At 44.6% G+C, this 25,029-nt stretch overlaps 1 protein-coding gene across 6 annotated transcripts in view; it reads right to left on the bottom strand.

The window, feature by feature from the left end:
• Positions 1-25,029, bottom strand: part of st3gal3b (ST3 beta-galactoside alpha-2,3-sialyltransferase 3b) — a 63,035-nt gene that overhangs the window by 9,389 nt on the left and 28,617 nt on the right. For 5 of the 6 annotated variants that reach the window (XM_018734793.2, XM_018734795.2, XM_018734796.2 and 2 more), the window contains 4 exons: positions 23,934-24,028; positions 19,137-19,200; positions 17,448-17,543; positions 15,336-15,522 (listed from right to left, as the gene is read on the bottom strand). In XM_018734793.2, the coding sequence (XP_018590309.1) occupies positions 15,336-15,522; positions 17,448-17,543; positions 19,137-19,200; positions 23,934-24,028 (442 nt within the window). Of the gene's footprint in view, positions 1-13,662; positions 13,856-15,335; positions 15,523-17,447; positions 17,544-19,136; positions 19,201-23,933; positions 24,029-25,029 lie in introns of those variants that run through there. The other variant, XM_018734798.2, reaches the window with a different exon arrangement.

Genomic DNA, 25,029 nt, shown 5'->3' with positions numbered 1-25,029 from the left:
CATCGTTTCTGTCAACAGGGTTTGTGTTGCCGATCTGTTTGGGTGCAGCAGCAAAGCGTGGGGCGAGGGCCACTGGGAGAAACCACTCTACAGAAGGTATACCGAGCACCTTCTCTTCTTGGGAGAGGAACGAGGCTCAGAACGTCTGAGGGGAGGGAGGATTTCTAATTAAAAAAAAAAAAAATCAGGGAGAGGGAAACCAGCAGACCCATCCCCGTCTGGCCGGCTCACTGAAGGAAGATTCTCACCGCATTCTTACCATAAAACGGCTTTGTTTACTCGCGCAGTGTACCTATATCGTATCCAACTACTTAACTGGGGCACTTTTAATACACACTTCTTTTATTTGACAGAATACCCAGAGCGCTTGTGCGCTTTCGTTACTTTCCGTATCCTAGACAGTCCCATCCAAAGGACAACGTTCGCCGTAGAGACTAAACCTCCAAGTTGATCATCTATGCTTTCCCCCTATGCAGTTACTGTACTTGCGTGTATTTAACCTGCTGTTCCTGACAAGTGCCCACTAAATGGATGTAAATGTCACACGTCTTCAAATGACAGTTTATCCTCTTCTGCGTAACTTCATCACCTCTGCAGCATCCTACGCTAACAGAAAGTCAAGTGCCACCACGCTTCTCTCACACACACAGACACACACAAACACACGGACACGTGACTCCTGTCTCACACACGCCCACCCCTTTGTTTAAAAGTCTGTATTGATCTCCTTGAAGGTTGGTCTGGGCTGCCAGGAGAGTCTGCTCTCTCAGTCTAGCGACAGAGACGTGGAACATCTGGAGCTGGGGGGGACAGCCCCTGGGCCAAAACAGTTCCTTCTACAGTAAACACCGCGGAGCGCGGAGTGGGGCCAGATCAGATAGAGGAGCTGCCCCTTCCCTCATGGACATCCTGTCACATCCACTAGTCACCTGCTCTTGGCCACACAAACGGCCCTCTACCGGCACACCTGGTCCGAGCGAGTGCCGCGTCTTGCCGAAATGGCATACTCTTGGGAGAGGGGGAGCTCAACGGACAGAGGAACGGTGGCGCCAAAATTAATTTCTTTGCAATCATGCAGTGGGAGTGAGCTCCTCAAAGAAGGAATGGTATGTTCTCTCCCCCCCCCAAACGTTTTTCCACTTCGGCTGACTGGGGAAAGTGAACGGGTGACAGATAATAGGAAGTTCCGAACAACGATTTTCCTGGAGCCCGAAAACAAAGAACCCAAGTTCAGTGTTCGGTACAGTGTGCACAGTGGCACGGGATGAAACGCTGCAGTAGCGTTTTTTTTTTTTTTTTTTTTGTTTCTTTTTGGAAGGCCTTTCTTTGTGAAAGTTATTGGACAATTAAGCTTTAGGTTTACGCAGCAGCGCTGCATAATCAAATATTAGCACCTGTTAAAACAGCCTTTAATTAGAAAGGTGATTACAAGTGCAGCTGGGAGAAATTATAAAAGGAATTCCCAGCCTGCCGTTTTCGAGAGAGATGGAGGAGTGTGGCACGAGAGCTGCCATCTTCGTGACACAGGAGGTGGATGATGGAAGTGGTCCAAGGCCTCCGGTGTCAATCATGCCCCATCACGCAGTTGTGTTGGCATCTGGGGGTGCCAGGTTGTGGACTTCACCTGTGAACTCCCTGCTGAAGTCTGATACTGTTAAAAATGGAAAAGTTCCATTTTTGGCCCTACATAAATACGTCTGTCCATAGGGTCTTCGGATTGTGACTGTGTGGAGAATCCAGGGTTCTACCTCCAATTACCTCCCAAAACCTTTGTGTAAATGTAAAAGATAGAAAGAAGCTCATGCTGGTGGTGATGGTGTGAAGACCAGTGTTTTCATTCAGATGCTCAACCATTCCTAACGGTGCCTCTGACTACATTGGTGGGGTCATGACCTGCGGCCTGGACCTGGAAACAGATCATTCATGAGATTATTTCAGCACCGGGTGGTAGTGATACTCAGCGTGCTAAATGAATCTGAAAGAAACATATGGAATGCTTTTATAAGGTTAATTAGTGCAACCGCGGTGCAATCTGACCATGTGGAATTCTCAGCATGATCGATGGTCACCTCTTATTTTCTGTTACGGTACCTGTATTATATTTGGGTCCTCTGGGCACTGTGAAGTGCCATGACTTCAGGAGAGATTTCCTGGCCACAGACTTATTTATATATGTCTCCAAAGTTTGAAATGCAATTTGCAAGATACTCCACCTGGTTAACTGCTATGGACCTGCTGGCTCAGAACCGGACCCCTGATGGGAAGGCAGCGGGAAGCAGCCAATAGGAAACAGACTGTGATCGAGTGCCTCCGCAGGCTCCCAAAGAGTAGGAATGCCAAGAGCTGCTGTGGTCTGGCAGGCCTGGTAACTGATCCCTCTAACCCTCAACGAAAACATCAAGTTAGATTCCGCTCCCCCTCGAGAACCTGCTCTACTTTGCCTTTAACAAGTTTCCTGCCTGGCCATCAGGTGTTAAATCGACCCATAAAACCACAGCATATGGGCGAGTTTCGCTGCCCATGCCATCCAGCCCCATTTAAAGGGCGATCTTTGGTAAATTGGACCGAAGATTGCTTAGGAGCAGTGCGGCACTGCTGTTTCTCCACTATTCTACACCTGTGTCATGAAGCAAGGCCTCCTGCTGTGGTAATAAATATTCCGCTCCATAAGAGGCTTTCACACCTTGGAATCTGCCAATGAGCAAAGTGACAGACGGATGACTGAAGCTTGGATCGTGTTCAGCTTTGCCGACACGGGGTATGAGAAACGTACTAAAACGCTGCGAGGAGTTAAGAAATCTCTAGGGGGCTCAGAGCTTCAGGGTGATTACGGGAATGGCACATTAAAAAGCCACAACCCAGGAAAATGTGGAGTGTAAATTCAGCCAGAATTTCAACAAAGGACCACTGAGCTCTTTGAAGTGCTCCATTTGCTTCCATGTCTGCAAAGTGATGGCAGAGAACCACAGATCCACGAAGCAGCAGTTTACAGCCATGGTTGTGACGATAAACCGTGCTTGCTGGTTTCAACTGAACTAATTATTTAACTTCTATTGACCTGACATGCAGAACTGAATCTACACTGAACTGAATGAATGCACAAGATGCACACTTACTAGGTGGAGTGAGTATTTGTACATGCCTTTGTTTATTTCTAAAATGCAGTTGTTCATGATCTCAAGTATTAAAAAATTAAGCATCATATACAATTTGAAAAATAGAATGTTACCAGCAACATTTTTACTCAACTGATGAGTTTTATAAATTTTAAGCACACATACACATTTCTCATTTCATGAGCAGATAAAGAATCAAGGACAGTATTAAGTCCAGTGTGCACAGTAGGTAGACATGAACCTGCAGACTGCAGAAACGCACGTGTGCCAATCAGGTACCGGTACAGCACTATGGCACCAAGAATGTAGAATCAAGTGGAAACACAGTATTATGAACTGTGTTCAGGAAGCACACAGTATAAAAACTAATGTAAAAAGGCCTGGATTCCTTCATAAGAAGGAAAAAAGGAATTAAGTTAATTTCTCAAACTCCTCCCGTGGGTACAAAGAATATTTTACTTCACTGTTGATAGAATAAACACAGGGCGCCATTTAGATTAGCCCCCAAAGACACTTAGGAGTTTTTCTTCTTTCATTTTATTGAGATGAACTCTGGAATTACATTAAAGTTATTCAAGCAGAGGCTTGGGAGCCCACTGAGAATCTCAACTCTTAGAGCCAGAAAAGCCATGTCAGGCTTCCCCGAGGAACAGAACTAAGGAGCAACAGGGGCTACATTTCATCTGCTTAAGAACAAAACCATGTTCTTTTCATGGACTGGTCCTGACAGGATGACGGAACTACAAGTAAATAAAAAAGGAGCAGCAAATTAAGGATGTACTACGCAAGTACCACCGATTCAGACTATGGTTTTCAGGCATCGCGATCAAGTGCTTGGCACTCTTATGGAAAGTCACGAGAGAGAACGGCAGAGGTATGGAGGAGCTCTGTAAAACAGGTGTGTGTCCACTGGAGCACAAGGCCCCGACACTTGACATCTGAGCAGCAGGACATTTCCAAGAAAAGCACTTTTACAATATAATTGTAACAAACTGAAAAGACTGCCAACACACAGCTGGGGGGCAGGGGGACTCTCAGGCTGACCGCCCCCATTGAGTTCCAGCTGTGAGGGGCGGTGGGGGAGGAGTAAACACTGCGTGGGAGTTTGGTTAGGGCAAGTAAACATTTGGGCCTAAACAACTGGCCTGACCATGTTGACACTAAAATTGTGCCTTTCAAATGGTTGGGTATGTTTCGCATCCGTAGCTTACTGTTCGCCTCCTGCTGCTTTCACTTAATTCAATTCAAGGTCGTGGGTGACGAAACAGGAGCAGACATGCCAAACACCAAGGAACAGGAAGTGACAAAACTGCCTAAGGCATGTTCGTCAAGCACACAGCAAACATGTGCAGTATGGACAGGTTTCTTCTGCCACCTTCAAGCCAGCTTTGCGCGCAAGAAAAAAACCAACACGGTTAAACAGCAGGTTCTGAAGAGATTTCCAGCACCTCAGAAAACCAAAAAAAAACTCAAAAAGTATGGGCGGATGGACAAAGTTGCAGCAGCTTCATCCTGTGCAGCAGTTATGAAAAAGATGAGGCGAGCTGCAAAGCTGAAGACAGCAAGGACAGCAAACAAAACCCCAGTGAGGCAGAGATGTATCAAAATACCTGGAGCCATTAAGGTGATTAAGGGAGGCTCAATGGTACGTTCCCAAGTGATGAGTAACATCTGTTACCAGGCTGCTTTGGGAGCTGCTCACCTGGATGGACCTGAACGTGCCAACTGGCACTAGGCCCTCATAAGTTTTGCATAGTGTCAATACAGTCGTCCAGCTGAAGCTCCATTTAATTGCTTGAGTGACATGAGGTGTAACCCCAGTTGACAGAGGCGCCCGGTTCCCTTATCGAGCTCGCCGTGATGGCCAGCAGAGCGAGGAAACCTAATCCCGGAGTACAACAGGCACAGCTTGCAGCAATGAATGGGAAATCCCACCTGGGTGCTGCCACAACGCAACCTTCTTCTCGGTACAGAGACCCCCCCCCCCCCCCCCCCCCGCACACAAACCTTCTGTGGCCCCCACCCTCAACACAAAAGACTTCTGGAGCAGTCCTTATTTCAGCTCCCCTGCCTTTTAGCGGAGAACGCTGCCGATAAACAGCTTTCACAAGACACTTTGGGCTGTCCTCACAATGGTATTACTGTATTGAATGACGGGGTACCCTATAGAGGACTGTGGTAACTGTACAGTGCCTTTGTTGGTCTTGGGTATGGAAATGAGAGGAGCATTAGTCTCCAATTTCTTCGACTCTGTACGTTTGAATACTCGTTTGCAACAAAGCTAATGCGGTGCTACGCACTTGGTCCGAACGGCTTCGATAAAAATAAAAGCATCGCCTCTTTTGAAAAGCTGTTAGACTGGAATCTGATTCCGGGGATAAATCAAACAAACAACGTAAAAGCCCTTCAAGTTTATAGCTTAACAGCTTAGCTTTTCTCAATTTGACTCTTACCCTGGTAATAACATCATGACATGGTGAACATCAAGATGGCACACGCCAAAGATGCGCGTTTCCTTTAACCTTATACTATGTTATTCTGCAAAGTCAATAAAGGCTAGAGAGCATGCCACTAAACCCAAGAGAGATGGTTTTATAGGGGGTGCAGCATTAAGTGCTGTGGGTGTGTGTTGCTCAGCTACCCTGACCGCTGGCTTCCAGTTGTGCCAGCAGGTCCTGGACCGTACCGATTTTACAGTCCAAGCTGGGCTCTGTGGCACACCTGCAGAGAACATGCTGCTCGGTGGGCTGCAGAGGGCCAAAGAGGGGCATGTGACAGGTGGAGCAAATGCCTCCCTTCCCTGTGAACCATTAATATAACAACCAAGTTTCATTGCATCATTTTACAAGGCTCCATGTGTACTTATCTGAAGAGTAACTGTTTTGTTTAGGGAGGGGGTGGGGGAAGGGGATTTATGATCATCGACCTGAAGGGTGTCAGATTCAGACTCATTTCCTTAGTTCTCATGACATGGCAAAGACTCTCAAAACCCCCCTTTTGTTTTATTGGAGGGAATTTGAACCACTGGCCTGTTCTTTGAGCTGCCTCTAACCTCTGCCTTCCAAGGAGGGCGAGAGACAGTTTCACACACATACAGATTAGCCCGTTTGTGATCTCTGGGCACAAAGGCCATGTTTAACAACTTAAGTCGCTGCAAATGACCACCTGCACACTCTTGCCTCTGGGCAGCTTTAAGTTACAAGTTAGAAGGAAACAACAGTGGTGGTTTTGCAGTGGAATGTGGAAAGATACTCACCTTAGGCCCCTGAACTTGCGTGTGACCAGAACAGCCAATGGAATAGTTTGGGTATGACGGTGTATGTGTGCTTTGGGGAGTGTTTGTTTATCTGTTTTTTTTCTCTACTCTGACCACCCTGGGGGAAGAAAAATCAAAGACAGAACACTCAATACCTGGCACCTGCTAACATGGTGAAGATCATGCCTGCCCTCACAGAGTGTGGCCTGCGTGACTGAGGGAGGACCTGTGTGAAGAAACCATCCAGCCACCCTAGAGGGTAACAGCCACGATATCTTGCCTGGTTTTACACGCCAAACCTACAGACTCATGTCAACAGAACGTATCACTAAAACAAGACAGACCACATTCTGGAAGTTCTAGTTTAAAAAAAAAAAAAAAAAAAAAAAAAAAAAAAAGAAGGGAAGGGGGCTATGATTTCTGAACACTGGCCTCAAAAAAACAACACACAAACACACCTAGAAACTCATTCTGATAGTGAAACACAGAAGTGCTTTAACAACTGGCCTGTCACAATCTTTGGGCCCCATACAAACAGGACCTTGTCAGACTCTGGAACGGGTGCTCACATAAAAAGAATTATGCAGGGTCTGTTGACAAAAGGCTGACTTCCACAGCGGAGCATGAAGCTGGGTATCCATTTCTCAATGTTAACAACCCTAGGACATCCTTCGTAGCCCTCTGCTTCCATAGTGTGTCTGGTCTCAATGCAGTCACCTTGGCTAGGAGACCGTCTCCGTTTTCCGATATGGTCATACCCATAAGCAGTCTCTGGTGTCTGCCCTGTGATGACTGTAATTTCATACCCTCATGAGAGATCTAGTTTATTTAAAAAACACCTCAGGACTTCCCAGTTTCTTTATGCGAAATGGTTGGAGACTGAATGAATACTGAAATATACATGTGTACAGTATGCAGTTACAGAAACTACCATAAAGAGAGAAAAACCATAGCTGGATGTGCAAAACGTCCACAACAACTTTTTTCCTGCTATTATTCCATCCTTATTCCATTCTAAGCTTATGACAAGTAAGAAAGCTGGCGTAACCTTGTAGGGTTAAAATAATAAAGGATTAAGACAGATAGAGGCAGGAAGCGATGGATTAAAAAAAAGTAATGGCATTTGCTTTGCTACTCCAAGTTAAACTGAGTGGGTTGTGGATTATCTTGAGCTTGTGGAGAAATTCCACGAGAGCAGTGACTGCAGCTGACCTCTCCCAGGGTTCACCAGTCTGCTCTCTGCTCCTGACTTTTCTCCCTCTCTTCCAGCTCCTTTTACAGGACCATCCAGCCTTCACTCCCTCACCACCCATCTATAAGACCTGAAGGGACTGTTAAGAAATGCACCAGGTTTGTGTTCTAGGGAGCTTGGATACACAAGTAGGAGGGCCAGCATTGGTGCCTTCAACGATTTTCTCCTCACAAAATCAAGCACAGCCATCGTAGGCCTGAACATGGCTGAATTAACATAATGGGCGGACCTGGGTTGGGACACAGCACATCGGCAGGAGGTATCCTTAGAGAGCCATGGAGAACACACACGGCTAAGGACTTCTGATGGAGGTCACTAAAAAGAGAGGCAAATTTTAAAAGAATTATACATTGTCTTGTCACTGGTAGTAGCTGCAACAAACAGTGCTGCATTAAAAAGACAGCAACATCTTTCAAAAAGAAAGAAAAAAAATTACTCTTCAGGTCATCAACATGGATAAATATTTCCTGGATGTTTAATAACATAACTAACATATTTAACCACTCACAAGGTGTCCAAAATTGAAAGTCCGTAGGTGCCGTGTTTTGGCCCAGATGAATGAGCACTCTCAAACCTGCTGAAACCCTCTTCGCACTTAAAGGCCTCAAAACCCATCTCTTTCACACCCAGCTCTCTCGATCTAACAGCTACACAAATTCAAATCCCATCACCTGCTAGTCATATTTGTACTGCCTCAAACTGCAATTTGAGAAGCGTGCTTATCTGCCGTGAAATGCACGTTTGACCAGACTTAAGAGAGTATCAACACTTCATGTTATGAACATAAACCTGGGAGTGATGACTGACTCAGGTCTTTCTCTCAGGAGATCGAAGCCACAACTGAGAACTGCAGATACATCCTGCATAATACCCGCAGGATCCATCCTTACCTCACAACTGACTCTGTGCAACTACTTGTCCAGGCCATGGTGACATCCCGGCTGGACTACTGCAACTCTCTTGTGTGGCCTTCCCACTACTGCCATCAAACCTCCGCAGCTGATACAGAACACTCCTGCCCAAGTTGTGTTTAACTTGCCAAAGCGTTCCCATGTATCTCCTCTACTTGTTTCTCTGCATTTACTTCCCATAGCTACCCAGATCAAATTTAAGACCCTGGTTATGGCCTACAAATCCACAAAAAGAACTGGTCCCAGCTATCTACAAGACTTGATCAACCACTACACCCCAACCAGACCACTTCGCTCATCTATTTCTGCCCGCTTGGTGGTCCCGCGCACAAAAGGTAAAGCACGGAGGTTCTCGGTTCTGGCTCTGTTGTGGCGGAATGACCTCCCCCTCTCACTCAGAACTGCTGAAACACTGTCCACATGTAAGGAGGGTCTGAAAACTCACCTCTTCCAGAATCACTTCGGCCATGATCTCTCAAGCTCATGTATGGTGTAAATGTTCAAATAAGCTTTTACACAACCACTACTACTGTAATGTATGTGGACTTTTAAAAATAAAAAAAAAAGAGAGAATGTGATTAGGAATCGTCTACCTTGAGTTTTGTGCACCTACTCATGCGATGAACATCGACGAATAAAGTACAAAGAAACTAGGTTTACTTAAGAATCGCACGTCTGCAACTATGTCTCTCTTTCTCCTAATGTAATGCACAAATTGTATTTCTCTGAGATGTACAGTACGTCGCTTTAGAGAAAAGCGTCTGCTAAATGAATAAAGGTAAATGTAATGAACATGTTTTTAACATGACACTAACACTTTGAAACCAATGTGTTCCAGTTTTACATTTCTTCCCTTGTCAATTTTCCAAAATTTCTACCTGTTGTGGAGGATATGAGCAGCATAAACACATCTAGCTGGCAGCAAAATGTAGAATAGAGACTGTAGGACTGAATTAATTTAACACATCGCCACAGATTTTATAGCTCATGTTCCTCAAAGTGTTTAACAACTTAAGTCACTGCAAATAGTAGTGTGGTGGTCAGAGCTGCTGTCTTTAAACCCAAAGGTTGCAGGCTCAAATCCCTCCTCCAACTGTAGTGTCCTTGAGGAAGGTACTCTATATTTCTCCATAGTTGTGTAAATAGTTAAATAATTATGGGTAGATGAACATTCTAAGTTGATTTGGAGAAGTGCCAGCTAAATTGAATAAACGTAAACATGTAGGGCATTGAATATGAGCCTATTTTTATGTATGTGAATTGAACTTGATAAAGATAGTTGAACCTCGGATTCAGGAGGAGCAATGCGGTTTCTGCCCTGGCCATGGAACACTGGACCAGCTCTATACCCTCACTAGGGTGCTGGAGGGTTCGTGGGAGTTTGCCCAACCAGTCCACATGTGTTTTGTGGACCTGGAGAAGGCATTCGACCGTGTCCCTCGTGGCATCTTATGGGAGGTACTTCGGGATTATGAGGTTCGGGGCTCGCTGCTACGGGCTGTTCGTTCCCTGTATGAACAGAGCAGGAGCTTGGTTCGCATTGCCGGCAGTAAGTCAGACCTGTTCCCGGTGCATGTTGGACTCCGCCAGGGCTGCCCTTTGTCACTGATTCTGTTCATTATCTTCATGGACAGAATTTCTAGGCGCAGCTAGGGAACGGAGGGTGTCTGTTTTGGTGGCCGCGAGACCTCGTCTCTGCTTTTTGCGGACGATGTGGTCCTGTTGGCTTCATCAGGTCAAGACTTGCAGCGTGCACTGGGGAGGTTTGCAGCCGAGTGCGAAGCGGCGGGGATGAGAATCAGCACCTCCAAATCCGAGGCCGTGGTTCTCAGTCGGAAAAAGGTGGATCGCCCCCTCCGGGTTAGGGGGGAGTTGCTCCCTCGAGTGGAGGAGTTTAAGTATCTCGGGGTCTTGTTCACGAGTGAGGGAAAAATGGAGCGGCAGGTTGACAGACGGATCGGTGCGGCGTCCGCAGTAATGCGGTCATTGTACCGGTCTGTTGTGGTGAAGAGGGAGCTGAGTCGTAAGGTGAAGCTCTCAATTTACCGGTCGATCTACGTTCCTACCCTCACCTATGGTCATGAACTCTGGATCATGACCGAAAGAACGAGATCGCGGATACAAGCGGCAGAAATGAGTTTCCTCCGCAGAGTGGCTGGGCGCACCCTTAGGGATAGGGTGAGGAGCTCACGTCACCCGGGAGGAACTCGGAGTAGAGCCGCTGCTCCTCCGCATCGATAGGAGCCAGTTGAGGTGGCTCGAGCATCTGTTCCGGATGCCTCCTGGACGCCTCCCTGGGGAGGTGTTCCGGGCTTGTCCCACTGGGAGGAGGCCTCGGGGCAGACCCAGGACACGTTGGAGAGACTATGTCTCCCGGCTGGCCTGGGAACGCCTTGGGGTTCCCCCAGAGGAACTGGTGGAGGTGTGCGGGGAGAGGGAAGTCTGGAGGACTCTGCTCGGACTGCTGCCCCCGCGACCCGGCCCCGGATAGCGGAGGAAGATGGATGGATGGATGGAACTTAATAAAAATGTTTTGAGAAATCTTTCATTTATTCCCAGATTTTTAAAATACAACTGCATTGATTGCTAAAATAATAAAGAAAGTTAAAATAATGGCCAGAGGTTGACAAACACTAAACTAGCTCATGTCAAGAATCATTCTGCAATTGGGATCAAATATGACTATTTTCATTTATTCTGAAGTAGTTTTAAATTTAAAGTGGTTTGAATGCGATAAAGATTTCGCGTATTACGTTTTTGACTGTAACTTAGTGGTACAAGGAACTCTGAATTTACAAACAATTCGAGTTACGAATAGATATCCAAACCCAACTGTGTTACGGTGAGAGTCAGTGTATATGTAAATGTAAATAACTAGAAGGAAAAACAGGTCAGCTGAGCTGCACGACGGTAATGAAAACCATGCTTGAGTAGCACTTTGAGGGCTCTGTGAAACTGGGGGACAAGGAGCAGACAAGGACAGCAGAAGCAGTGTGCTACAGAAACCCCACCAAGCTGTAAAAGAAAACACTGGATAAGAGAAGCCTCTTCAACCTCACCAGCCACATCTCCACACTGCAATGGTGGGGTGACCCCCGCCGACCGACCGACCGACCGACCGACCTGCTTTTTACTGAAGAGCTCAGACTCTTTGACATGTCTCATGACTCTCCATTCACACATACAAAAAAGAAAACGCTTCATTTCTTTTGGAACAGCCAGTTCTTTTAAGTGTGGCTGACCCATTGAAGTTTTACACTGCAAAAGGGCCCAGTCACAAGTTCCTTTCATGTTGATGGGCTTTTTTGAAAAAGACAATCGAGGCTGATCATGTAGTTTCCTCATGAGACGTTAAACAAGCAACTGTAGACACATAGTTTTCACTAAAGCAATTCACTGAAACCCTCTGAGGATCTGAACAAAATCTGAGTATGTGTCAATTTCAGGGAGTTATTAGTCATATCAGTGATGTTTTCTGTTGGAAGAAACCATGCAGTGATCCTGCGTGCATCTGAGATATTCCACTTGTACAAAAATGCAAGAGGTCGCTCAAGCTATACCTTCCCCTGTATCACCCAACATTCACTGTAGTCTTCACCCTAAACTCGTTTTTCTCAGTCCTGTAAAAACTGTGTGGCACGAGGGAAGACAGAGCATACACACATATACAGATCACAAACTGCAAAAACATGCAGAGCACATGAACACTGCACTGTGAAGCATAATGCATTACCATATGATACATCACACACAAACATCAACACAGACTTGCTCACTACACTGGTAACCCTGCTACCCAGACACATACATCTAATTATTGTTAAACACCTGGTTGCCATGACTCTGCTATTTAAAGCCCTGCCTCAAAATGAGAAAGTTGTTGTCCTGGTCACAGATGGAGAATGAATAGAGATGCTGCTCTGAGTCCCTTCTCTCTGACACGTGAATAAGTGTTCCTGAAGAAAGACAATCTCAATCCAGGAACCCTCGAGCAAGTGTCCTCTTGTCGAGTGAAGCAGGCCTCTTCTCACATACTGGTTTCCTACAGGCACTTGATTTCATTAATTAGTCCCTTTGCCTGGCTAAGGAGCTGAGTTAATTGGAACAATCATGTGATGTTTGGTGCTGAGGGAGTTGCAGTTATGATGGGTCGCACTCCTAGGACACCTGGTTGACGCGCGCCCTCAGAGCCGAGCACCGCAGCGGGGTGGGTTAACAAACCTTCGCTTCAGTCTTTGAAAGCCAGCAATACCATGAAAAGCTGGACATTTTCCCCCCACCTGCGAATGTGAGTGAGACACAATGGGCCACTCCCAAAACATGCTCTTCAAAGTACAACACACACACTGCACTGCGCACTTTCAGCTCTGTAACCGCTGCTCACAAAAAACACAGTGGAGGGAAGAGATATTACTGGATTATGCGAGAGTCAAAAGAGACAGCTTTCTAAAGCTGACTAAATGTGTGGTCACACAGGCCTCTGATCTGCAACTATCATGTTTGTTTAAGGTCTAATAACAGGAACAGGTGGGGGGGGATTTACTGAAAGAACTTACTGGCATACAAAAATGGCTACACACTGCAACCTTGATTTATCTACTTTTGTCAAAAATATATGTAGTCCGTCTTGCAATTAAAAAGGCAACAGTTGCAAGTGAGCCTTATTGAAGGGATTTAATCAGTTCTGGCACTCAAGCGTGTCAGGTTTCAAGCCAAACAGAGGTACGACATACTGTTACACACATTTATATGCCACCTTGAGGATAAATCAGTTATTTCAGAGTTGAAACAAAATCAAGGTAGAATTTTACTCAAAAATATGCTAAGATGGTTATTTCATATTTTGGTAATATTCGCTAGGCATTATACAACTGTTCCATTTACTTACGTATAAGTAAGCATAGGTTAACCTGCCTAAACTGGAGAAGAGCCTCTGGATTTATTTTTCCTGCAAAGAATTAAAAAAACAGGCTCTTTGGCCAAAGAAAAATATTTAGAATGCATCTTAAACATTCCCGACAGATATCGGCTTCAACGGCTTCGGAAAATGCTTGGTGACCACAGAACAAATGGACAAAATAAAAAAAAAAAAGAAAAAGAATAAGAGAATTTAGGGAATAAGCTGAGTTTATCGCTACTCTATGCGAGAGCTCTACAGATGGGGTTTTTTTTTCCCTTTTCCTCTGTAATTCCCATACGGGCAGTGAATGACACACGGACAGATGAAGGCCTGGGGCTCTGGGTGCAGTCTCGTCTCAGGTCTTCCATAAATGGACCCCCAGTCTGCTGCAGGAGCATTAATGGGTGCCACGGGCTTCCCCTGTGGTGGTAAAAGCCATGTTAGCTCAGCCAACAGCCCATTGTATATATTTATATTATCGAGCTGATCCACAGTGACTCTTTGGCCTCATGTGGGTCTCCTGAGGGGTGGGGGTGCTGGAGGCTTCCTGGAAGCTGCTGGAAAAATGAAAGTGGGGCCCACCCATCCCGTCACGCTGCTGCCCCAACCATGTGATTATTTATCAAACTTGCTGCTTGCTTACCCTCCTTTCTTCCACTCTCTTAGTCAGTCTCTGGGGGTTTGGACATTATTAGAAAACCACACTGCGATTTTTTGACCCATTGATTTACTTTCTCTGTCATGTGGGGAAAGTTCTACCTCTTGGAGATCAAAGCCAGTCTATCAGGACCAGAGGCCAGATCAATTATCCAGAGAGGAGGGGGTGCATTCACTGTCTCAGCAGCGACGCTCAAACTAATTCGGCATCTTGAAAGCACTATCGGAGTCACAGAACGAAGTCCCAGGTTCTTGGAAGATCATATGGACTTCAATATGAAACGGACATCTGAAAGATATCCCATTCTGCTCAGTACTGTCTAGCTTTAGACAACGTGGCAAGCAGCCCTCCAAATGTACCTTCATGTCCTTGACTTTACCTGCTGTAGTCTTCCGTATGTCAGCCTTGACGCCTGCAGTACGGAGCCCTCATGTGTGACCAGGAACTTCACCCCCCCCCCCGGATAAGGGCAAGGAATGGCAGATTCATTAAATTGCCATAATCTCCAGGGGAGAGATAAAGAAAGCCCATTGAGGTGGGCAGACCTGACGATTAAGAGGCTAATTCACAAAATGTCACTCACTGAGACGGGAACGTCTTAGCAATTGTCAAGCACAAAAGCAACCATTTCATTTATCACCAAGAAAAAAAAATAATAAGAGAGATCTCTCAACATTGTGGAAACCATTTAAATTACTTTTTGTTTAAACTAGTCAGCAAGGGAGTGACTTTGCTTTAGAATCCAAGACATTCATACTGTGGTGTACAACATAAAGAATGTACATTAATTCAGTTTACCAAAAAATTCACGCCTGAAATCTAATCTTAAGCCTAATGCTGACCTACATGCCTGCTCTTTAAACTGTTAGCCACAGTGCCAGGAGTCTGGATCACTCAATGATGAATAACTAATCATTATATTGAAGCACATGCTGCCACTTGCCTCAGAATAAGTCTTTCTACTTGCAGCACACACAAATAGTGATGAAAGCCAACTCAAACTGCAAACTACTAGAACACATCAACACAACCGCAACTTTTGAGCACTCTTTGTGGATTTTGTTTTGCGCTTAATGCAGGTTTTGATGAACAACACTTTTATGAAGGGCTCAAGTTAAACACAGTAGCAACTGAATCACAAATTAACCATTCGCACCAAAGCAGCCTGCCTCACCAATGCAGGCACTAGATTGTTATATCAGCTCCCTGGTGCCCCCTATAGTTCGCCAAGAGCAGGCTCACCAGCTTCTCCTTGAACACCATCTGTCGGAGCCACTTGAAGTCTTGGGGTTTGAAGGCGGACAAGACGAAGAGTGAGTGGTTCTCGTAGTGTTTTGGCTTCTGGAAGGCCCCCTCAGGGTAGGTAATCCGAAGGGTGGTTTTGGACCCCACGTCCTTCTCATAGCCGCTGACTGGTGCCTGGTTCAACCTAGCAACACAAGATTTTATTGGCATAAGAGCCACCTTCTGTATGCATTTATTGGGAAGAAAGACTCTAATCTCTGCCACAGTACAGAAGAGTTTGACACCTGTTAACTGCAGGCTGCAGCCTGTATTTACAAAAGAAAGGTGCTCATCAAAGCTACATTTTGGCAGAAACCTGCTGGACAGGAGCAATGCCACTGGACTCAAAGAGGACTGCTGGTGTCTGATGGGAAGCAACAGGCTTATGCAGGTACAGTGGCAGCTAGGAAGATGCCACAGAGCATGAGATGTGGCATAAACTGTTGATCGACAATGGCTCGTGGACATTTACATTTATTTATTTAGCAGACGTTTTTGTCCAAAGCGACTTCCAATGAACTCCATGTAGTGTTATCAGCCCACACACCTTATTCACCAAGGTGACTTACACTGCTAGATACACTACTTACAATGGGTCGCTCATCCATACATCAGTGGAACACTCTCTCTCTGTGTCACACACACAATGGGGGAAACCTGAACAGCATGTCTTTGGATTGTGGGAGGAAACCCACACAGACACTGGGAGAACATGCAAACTCCACACAGACTGAGCGGGGACCAAATCCACATCCTCTCACACCACCTAGGTGTTGTAAGACAGCAGCGCTACTCGCTGTGCCACCGTGCCGCCCTGTGAGAGTTAATGATTGCGAACAGAAGACAAGACTGTTCAGCCAAAAGGTCTGCAAGCCATGAGCAGCTGGCCACACAACAGTGGCTGTGTGTGAGCAAACAGCAGTGTGACTGTAACAAGGTGTGGGGCTGGGGTGGGCTGCTTGGGAGCACATCCACTGCTTCCTGGGCCACAGCCAAGTTCTGCAAGTCCACAACACAACGTGGAATCGAGAATTAATGTCTCTGTTTTGATAATTGTTGTTCCTCATGCCAGGACCATGTGTCCCTGAAGCAAAGGCATTCTGCGTGTTCTCTATTTTCCCTGCTCCTTTTGGGGCACCTCTGTTAAACAGAGCCTCTGACAGACTGTAAATCTGGGCTGGGAGAAAATCGGCCCCCTCATTAACTCTGGGACTTGAGTCACCAGACCACTTTGTGTGTTCTGCAGTCTATTAGAGAACAAGATGGAGAAAAAAAAAACTCCAGCTACAATGCAGGGTTGATCAATCAGTAATTAATACCTGGAGTTCACTGTCATTTCAGCAAATACAGGCAACAAATTGCAAAGCTAGTTAGAAGCAATCCAGACCTTGGAGTCAATGAAAAACAGGAGCGCTGTGGGTCTTCAAGGCTAGGCCGAGACAGCCCTGGAGTACGGTTTAAAACCAGCACTGCTAAATACTGCTCACTTGTACACTTATTGAGCTTCCACGGAAGGACATGATTAAAGTGTTTCCCATCAATCACGGTTACACTTGCAGTCATTAGAGTAGTGTTCTGCTTATGAGAATATCTGAACTTAAGACACACATTATCACTCCATCTCCCTTCTGCCTAAAGCTGAACGGAGGCTCTTAGTCATGGGAGTGGAATTCCTTGACAGAGTGAGTCATGTGTAGAGGGGTCTCACTCTTGTTTCTGTTTGAAACAAGAACAGAGGTTGCCATGAAGTGATCCGCAATACAGCTGAAGACCACGCTGGACCTAAATGTAAAAATTACAGGAACAGATGTGCTATGGTGACATACATTCTTGTACTTTAAAACACTACCACAAAAAGCTTCTGGGGTAGTCTTAGAAAAGTGACAAGCAATTGTTACTAAAACTGCAGACGTGTTGATAGAAAATAAGAACTCTGTGGTCTCAGGGAAGGGACAGGGTGTACTTGTGACCAGCTAACCCACAGGCTACAGATCATGCAGGGAAGAGCAGTTAATAGAACAGCAAGCACTTTGAACAAGGAAAGCAACTGTTTGCATCAGCAGCACTCACCTCACAACAACATCGTAGCCATCGATGTGGGACCCAAGGGATTTGTTTGCGAGAACGCCGCCGTTCCCAACTACAATGCATCTTTTACACTTCAAACTAAAAAGAGAAAGAAAATCAAAGGCGTTAGCAAAGGGTACCCAACTTCATTGACTTGCAACACAACAGAGCAATTCAATACCCAAAACGATGAAATGGACAAAGAAATCCACAGCAAAGCCTTCCCCTGGCAAGCAGGGCTTCCCAAAGCTCTGAACCCCAGCATCCTGTGTGCCAGTCAGTTATGTGACTTCACAGTGTCAGAGGCTGGTTAGGAGATCACTTCACAGCATGGTCTCAACCATCTGCTCCCATCACCCAGAGCAGAATGTAGTCTTCTCACAGGCAAGAGAACATGTTTACAAATAAGGCCTGCAATGGCTGCTTATACCACTTGGCTTCCCATACTGACAATGAGACTAATTCGAAAGTATATTAAGTCAAACAACTTCTGGTTATGGGTAAGAACATGAAAAGCATAAAAGCCAAATTTAAAAAAAAAAAAAAATGGTTTCACTAACTAACTCATTATTCATCAGCAGATTTCCAAACCCCTCAAAAATTCTTCAGTATGAATCTTTACACGATCAGGGAAGAAATATTTGTAACGGGGCATGTTGTCAAGGAAAATTTCCAAATGACATTTTGGTTAACTTTGTGCAAAGAATGTTTGCCTGTTCTTTGTTTAAGATATTAAAAAAAAAAAAAAAACCAGAATTCCACAAGGAAGGGAGCAAATGCACTGTGTAATCAACCCTTGATCTCAACATCTGAACTTCACCTTGAAGTAGAGAAACGTGGATTATTCATAAATGTGATCGTTCGGCTTAACTTCAGCATCGCAGGAAGTGGAAATAAATAAATTACCATAATCCACAACAAAAACGTCAGAACATTCGTTTGTTAAGCCATTATATCCCAGGAAGGAAGCCAGTATCTCGTAAGACCCTGCTGGTCCCACCCTCTCTGCATCAGAAGGTTGGAGAAAATGTTTTTGTAAGGAGAGGAATGGCCAAGGTGGACACTTTCTGATGAATTCAGTATTGTGACTTTTCAGTGCAGTATTTACTCAGTGAGTCAGTGGAATTTCCAGGTTAAGGAGACAATGATTTCTTATGATAATCCTTTCAGAGTCTCTTGGGTCACTGCACAAATGGTGTGGAGCCACTGACTTCAACACACACACTTTGCGCTCTTCAGCTGCATTGCCTCCACATGGTATGAGCAGTCTTTGGTGAGGCCATTCATCCTGCAACCAATACCCTTCTACTCTGACACAAAGAGGCTGTTGTGTCTGGGGGGGTGGAGTGGAAGGAGAGCCGATTATGGTTTCATGTGAAGCAGAAAAACTGAAGGACCACTTAAGGGTTATGACGGCTGCCGTCAGTGACAGCTCAACCAAGGTATAGTAAAAATGGGGTGTGCGGCACAATATTATGTCAACACCAAACATGTATATCATGTTTGTGATTTAAACTTGTTGGCATTTCAAGTGTATACCACTCACAAAACTTTGGACCTATCCAAGATTTTAAGATTTCCTTTAACAATATCAAAAGGGGTTACAGTGGGACTGAATTAGTTTTATTCCATATTCAATCCCTGGAAACATAAGTACATAACATAATTTGTAATTATAAATAAAAGAAATACCTTTCCAAGTATTTGTCGAGTCCATATTTCTTTGTAGCAGTTAAAATGACATCTATGATACTATCTGTAGGGAAAAGAAAAGAAAGTTAATACATCACAGTAAAAAATGCAAATATTCATGCATATTCTTTCCAGAACTTTTAGCCAAAGCAAGATACCTAGGAGCCTTAGGTTACTAGCATGGTGGGCTGACAGAGTAGGAGTGAACACTTATTCATGTTATCCAATTATTTGGAGATAAAGTGACAACCTGGTGAGAGCTCAATTTGAAAGGTGGGCCTGAGAGAGTGCAGCAGTGTGGCTTCAGTTAACGGCCCCTCAGAGAAAGACCGTAATAACACTTGCTTAATAATGTCGTTTTTAAACAAGTGCGTTCTACAGATAACGTGTGCAGCCCTCAGCGCTTACAGAATCTGCGTACATCAGCACCTCACAGTGTACCCAATGAATAACATTTTGAAATGTTTTATCGTGAAACGGGGAACATTCTTCACATTTTCTCTGCAGACACCCCCAGATCTCAAACTCATGTGTTATGGCAACCACATTCATGTTTCATATTAATTTTTAGGGAAGTTAATATATACAGAGCTTTGATTAACTTTAATGCTGAAAACAAGGATTCACAGATTTACACAGTTTTTAGACAAGCACCTCAACTTGCCCCATGGAAGAAGAATCTTCTACACTAACTGTAGCCTCATTAAATCATGTTAAGGGTTGGCTAAATGTGGTCCTTGCTCTTCCTGAGTAACTGCATGAAAGCTTCAAGGAGACGTCAAGCTGTAAAACATGACGTCTTCACATAGAAAGTGGACATGTATGTTTCACATAGTGTTCGAATAACCAGAACGAAGAAATACACACCAGGAGATCAATGATGCTATGTCACAATGAAACACATGCTTTCTCCTTCTGTTGGGTCTGTCATGCATCTTTCCAGATGACTAGGGGCAGCAGGTGTCGTAGTGGTTAGAGCTATTACCTTACTCTCAAAAGATCCAGGTTAAAATCCAACCCCCTGCTGTAATACCCATGGAACTTACCCTGAACTGCTCCAGTAAAAATTACTCAACTGTATAAATGGGTGAATAATTGTATACAGCTTCACAATGCAAGACACTTTGGAGAAAAGCATGAGATGAATAAATGCAAATTACTGAAATAATATAGCTTTAGCTTTAAGATGAACACAATTAAAGGAACTTCAAATGCAAACTTTAGTTATATTCCTCAGATTGGACCTAAATACAAACATTTATTCATTTAGCGGGGTGCGGTGGCGCAGTGGGTTGGACTGGGTCCTGCTCTCCAGTGGGTCTGGGCTTCAAGTCCCGCTTGGGGTGCCTTGCGACGGACTGGCGTCCTGTCCTGGGTGTGTCCCCTCCCCCTCCGGCCTTACGCCCTGTGTTACCGGGTAGGCTCTGGTTCCCTGCGACCCCGTATGGGACAAGCGGTTCAGAAAATGTGTGTGTGTGTGTGTGTGTGTGTGTTCATTTAGCTGTCGCTTTTCTCCAAAGAGACTTACAATGTCATGGTTATGATTATTTTACAAGTTCACAATTACTTACCCATTTATACAGCTGGGTAATTTCACTGGAAAAATTTAGGGTAAGTACCTTGCCCAAGGGCAGTACAGCTAGAGGTGGGGATCGAACATGGAGTCAGGCCTCAAGTCTGGACAGGGTATTTGTGAAATAAAGAATCAACCGTTCACCAGCTACAGTAAATCATGACCTGAGAAATCAATGTCTGTGAATCCATCTGAGACACTAACTGACAGAAGCAGGGCACCTCTTAAGGCCTTCTTAACAGTGTACCTCAAAAACTGAAATTGATATTTCCATTGAACTGTTAAAAGTGCTGAGGTGAGCAAAATAGATGCCAGTACTATAACTAAGGTTTGGGATATACGGGCAGGGAAAGGACTACAAATCGCGGATCACTTTCCATCAGCGTCATAATCCTGCAATGCAGCACAACAGAAATGTACTAATGAGCAGGTAAAAGACATTTTCCAGGGTTTTGGATAAAATGGTTTTTCTCACAAAGTGTATCATCAAGCAATATGCAGCTTTTGCACTGATACAAATATATTTCTCCTCCTCAATTACATAATATATTCCTAGGTAAACAAAGTTTTCATTTTGAAGATGACTGAACAGTTTGTTACTACGGTTGCATAGCATAAAACTTGACAGGCAGCATCTCAGATCTGGTGATCACATATGGCCCAAAGGATGCTCAACGCCAATACAGCATTCAGGGCTCCCTACCACGTGTGCAACAACTAGGGAAAATACCACTGGATCAGGGCTCATCCAGACATGCACCACAAGGTTTTTCTAACTGCATCTGTATCTCTCCATCTGTTGGCGAACTGCACTTTTGTTTACTCTGAATTGTACATCGCTTAAGGGAAAAGTGTCTGCTGAATGGATAAATGTAACGGAGCTGAGCACTACGCCCCTTTGCTCGTCATCAAATTTTCCCGAAGCACTCAACTCCACACCACATGGTCAGCAAGGTTCACCTCCTCAGTTCAAGGAAAGCCATAGAGCTAGAGATGTAGAGCAGAAATTATGATCCATACAGTATCTCATAGAAAATGAAGGAAATGGAGAGTGACATTGGCATCTAGAAGGCATACACAACATTCAGCAGGAATCACAAAGGAACGGCACTGAGATGCTCTCATGAGGAAAATGGTATTTTTAAATAGAAAAATAAAAAAGGAGGGTTCCCCTGCCTACCACATTCTATAGCCACAGACAAGACGACAAAAGAACTGTACAGTATATGTGATGGTATAGACTTTTGGCTATGCACTCCAACCGTAGATACGGCAGTAGGAGAAAAATAAACCATTTTCCGTGTTTCTTTTTAATTCCTGATCTCAAGTCCTTTGTGGGGTTTCTTTCAAAAACAACACGTAACACCTTTCCACATACTATGATTTTAAAGGCGAACAAAGCCATTTCATCGTCCACGGAGAAAAAGAAGCCAGGTGCAACGTAAACACAAAGATTCCTTTTTGAAAGCCTTCATCTGTGTATGGAAGTCAGAACTTGACTAAACAAAAGGTCACACTAAGCTACGATACACTCATACCTATATAAAAAAAACTTCTGCATTGCAAAATGTAGGTATTTGTTGAAAGCCAATCGACCTTTACAGACAAGTTGTTCTCTGTTTCATCAGTACTCGTGATGCCAGAAATGGAAAGGAAAACCTATGGCACAGGGGTGGGCTTCTCTCCAGTGTCTTCATGCAAGCCTTCACTTGGCAGATGTCTGCAAGAGGCCTCAGACTGAAACTACCATTTACAGGGTGAGAATCCCAGTGTTTTGCCCCAAAATTAATCCTTATTCTGTATCTGTTTGGAGAAGAGGGCAGCCAAGTGCAGAAGAGATAAGAGGCATGGGGGTGAGGGATCTAGATTGGATTTCCACACTTCAGAAAGAGCAAATAAACATATTGCCTGTGTGGCAGTAACTGGTGCGAGATGCTATCTGTCTATTAATCTCACAGTACCATCACATGTGAAATGTATCGCACCCTGTCATTTCCAAATGAGGGCTGTAAACCTGAGTATTTGCTCCACTCTGTCCTAGTATATTCTGCAAAATGTCCTTTTAGCTGATAAACATCGCCATCTGGAAAGAGTTCTATTGAACGTGACAATACAAGCTGTAAAATGAATGAAAGTTTGCAGTCGGTGTAATGTCAAAATAATTCCTGAATGAAGCTAAAAACGGCATCTCCAAAGAAGTGGTGAAAACTCTTCTCCGTGAAATCTTGAGCAATTTTGAGCAACTACAATGACCGAAGGGCTGAATTCATCAATAACTATTAGCATATATAAACATTTCTACGACAGCAACCATAAATGGAATAAAAATAAACCCTAATGAACCTGTTTTAGACCAAAATCTCTCTAAAATGTATACATCTTCCAGTAAGTATATGATGGAAAGGTTAGAATTAGAATAACATGACAAAGATTCAACTGCGTGTGCCAGATGTACTGTACTCACACACCCTTCCCACGCCCAACCGCAACCATGACATGGTTCACTTGCACTTTATAAAGGGTAGCGCACATAGAGGCAACGTCGGCCCTCAGCACTGAAGTACACATACCAACACGGCAGCGTGGCTAGACAAGTCAAACTGGGGGTCCGATGCACTTTGCTCTTAACTATCTAGGATGAGAGGCAAAAACCTCTGCTTTGCTGCCATTCAGACAGGATCCCTGAAGCTTCCTCTGTGTTAATCTTCGGCTCATAAACTGTAAACACCACTAATTCCAAGGGGGAAATCAGCCTTCCTATAACGCTGATGTCAACTGAATAACCGTGAGTGTCCGATTCACATGACTAGTTATGTTCCCTGTGTAGCATGGTGGTGGTGAAAGATTTATACAGCACCTCTCACCAAAAGAGAACATTAGATTCATTAATTTCTGATATTTATTTATAACATTTTCTCCTCTTTCAGTGCCATGTTTGCCTCAGTATATACTATCCACATCCATATAAGGTTGTTTATTAACTCACTGTCATCGCTTTCTTCAATGTGCAACTGTGAAACGTAGCCCATTACCCAGAATGCCTTTCAAGTCTAAATAACGCCAATCACTTCATAGAAATTTCTGGACCGCTTTATAGGCTCTTGCATACAATGAGCCTCTTCTTCTAAACATAAGTATGTGATATTGTGCAACATTTTAGGATAATCACCTATGGGGAAAAGGCATTACCAATTAGGAAGTAAGTGGACAGGAACTAGACTTACCTTGGGTTTTCACTCCAAATGGAGGTAAATAATTGTTGATCTTCCCCAACCTCTTGTAATTCTGGTCGAGAAACATAGGGGCTAACTTTACAAACCTAGAGGGAGAAAGGAACAAGAAATTCACCAGTGAGCACCACATTTTACTCCAGGTCTTCCCTGAGTACTAGATTTTAAAATCTGGGTTGTATGCCTACAGATTATAGGTGCACATTTACGATAATCTGCTCTTTGTGAGAGCCCCTGTGGATTGATGGGAAGTGGCCTCTCAGGGAGCCCTCTTTGTGTAGAGTGTGACCAGGAGAGGCAGCAACCTGCCCCTGTCCTCTTAGTGGCCCTGCCAAGGGTCTGGAGTCACTATGAACTGGAGTGCTTAGCAGCTTGAACCCAGCCAAGTGTCTTTGCATTATGTTTATGCAAAGTGCACAAAAAGCTTTGAAGAAAAGCAACAGTTAAATGAATAAATATAAATGCAAGTTGTTAACAGGTTTTTTCCAGAGGGGGCAACACTCAAAAGTCACTCCTGCCTTGACCTCTGCTTGCCTGAGCACACTGTCTGAGTTTAAGCTGAAGAACTGTAAAAAGAGCCACTGCAGACTGTCTCTATAAATCACCTTCCCCTCGATCCTACTTGGGGCAAGTAGGCACATCTGCTTGCAAGAGTCCCCCTTCAACCAGCTTGACAAAGCGTTTTGAGGACACACCTTGACGGATGGAGGCTGTGCAGTCTCTGTGAGTGTGGCCGGGTGATGACAGATGGCTGTTTTTCTGACCTGCTGCCTCCCTGAAATGTTTCTCTTCCACAGCATGAGGCTTTTTGTGTCTTCATACCACCAGCCTCAAGGCTTGACTACCGTACTCATTAGTGGACAGTGCACTTTACACCAATGCAGGACAAACCAGGTTTTAGATTTAAATCCATGCTGAGACTGGGGGAGGGGAGGGATACAGAAATGAACTGTCCTACACCCCTCAGTACACCTGACTCCTGTGGTAGCCTATCTAGACTGAAGTCTCTCAAACAGCAGGATTAAAAGATGAAGTGATATGCAAGTTACTTTTCATTTTTGACAATTGCAGGCTACTGTCTGGAGTTTAG

The sequence above is a fragment of the Scleropages formosus genome, chromosome 3 (assembly GCF_900964775.1).
Source record: "Scleropages formosus chromosome 3, fSclFor1.1, whole genome shotgun sequence".
In the NCBI taxonomy this organism is placed as follows: domain Eukaryota; kingdom Metazoa; phylum Chordata; class Actinopteri; order Osteoglossiformes; family Osteoglossidae; genus Scleropages; species Scleropages formosus.
Note: the sequence above shows the minus strand (reverse complement) of the source record. Positions and strands in the feature narration are given on the sequence as shown.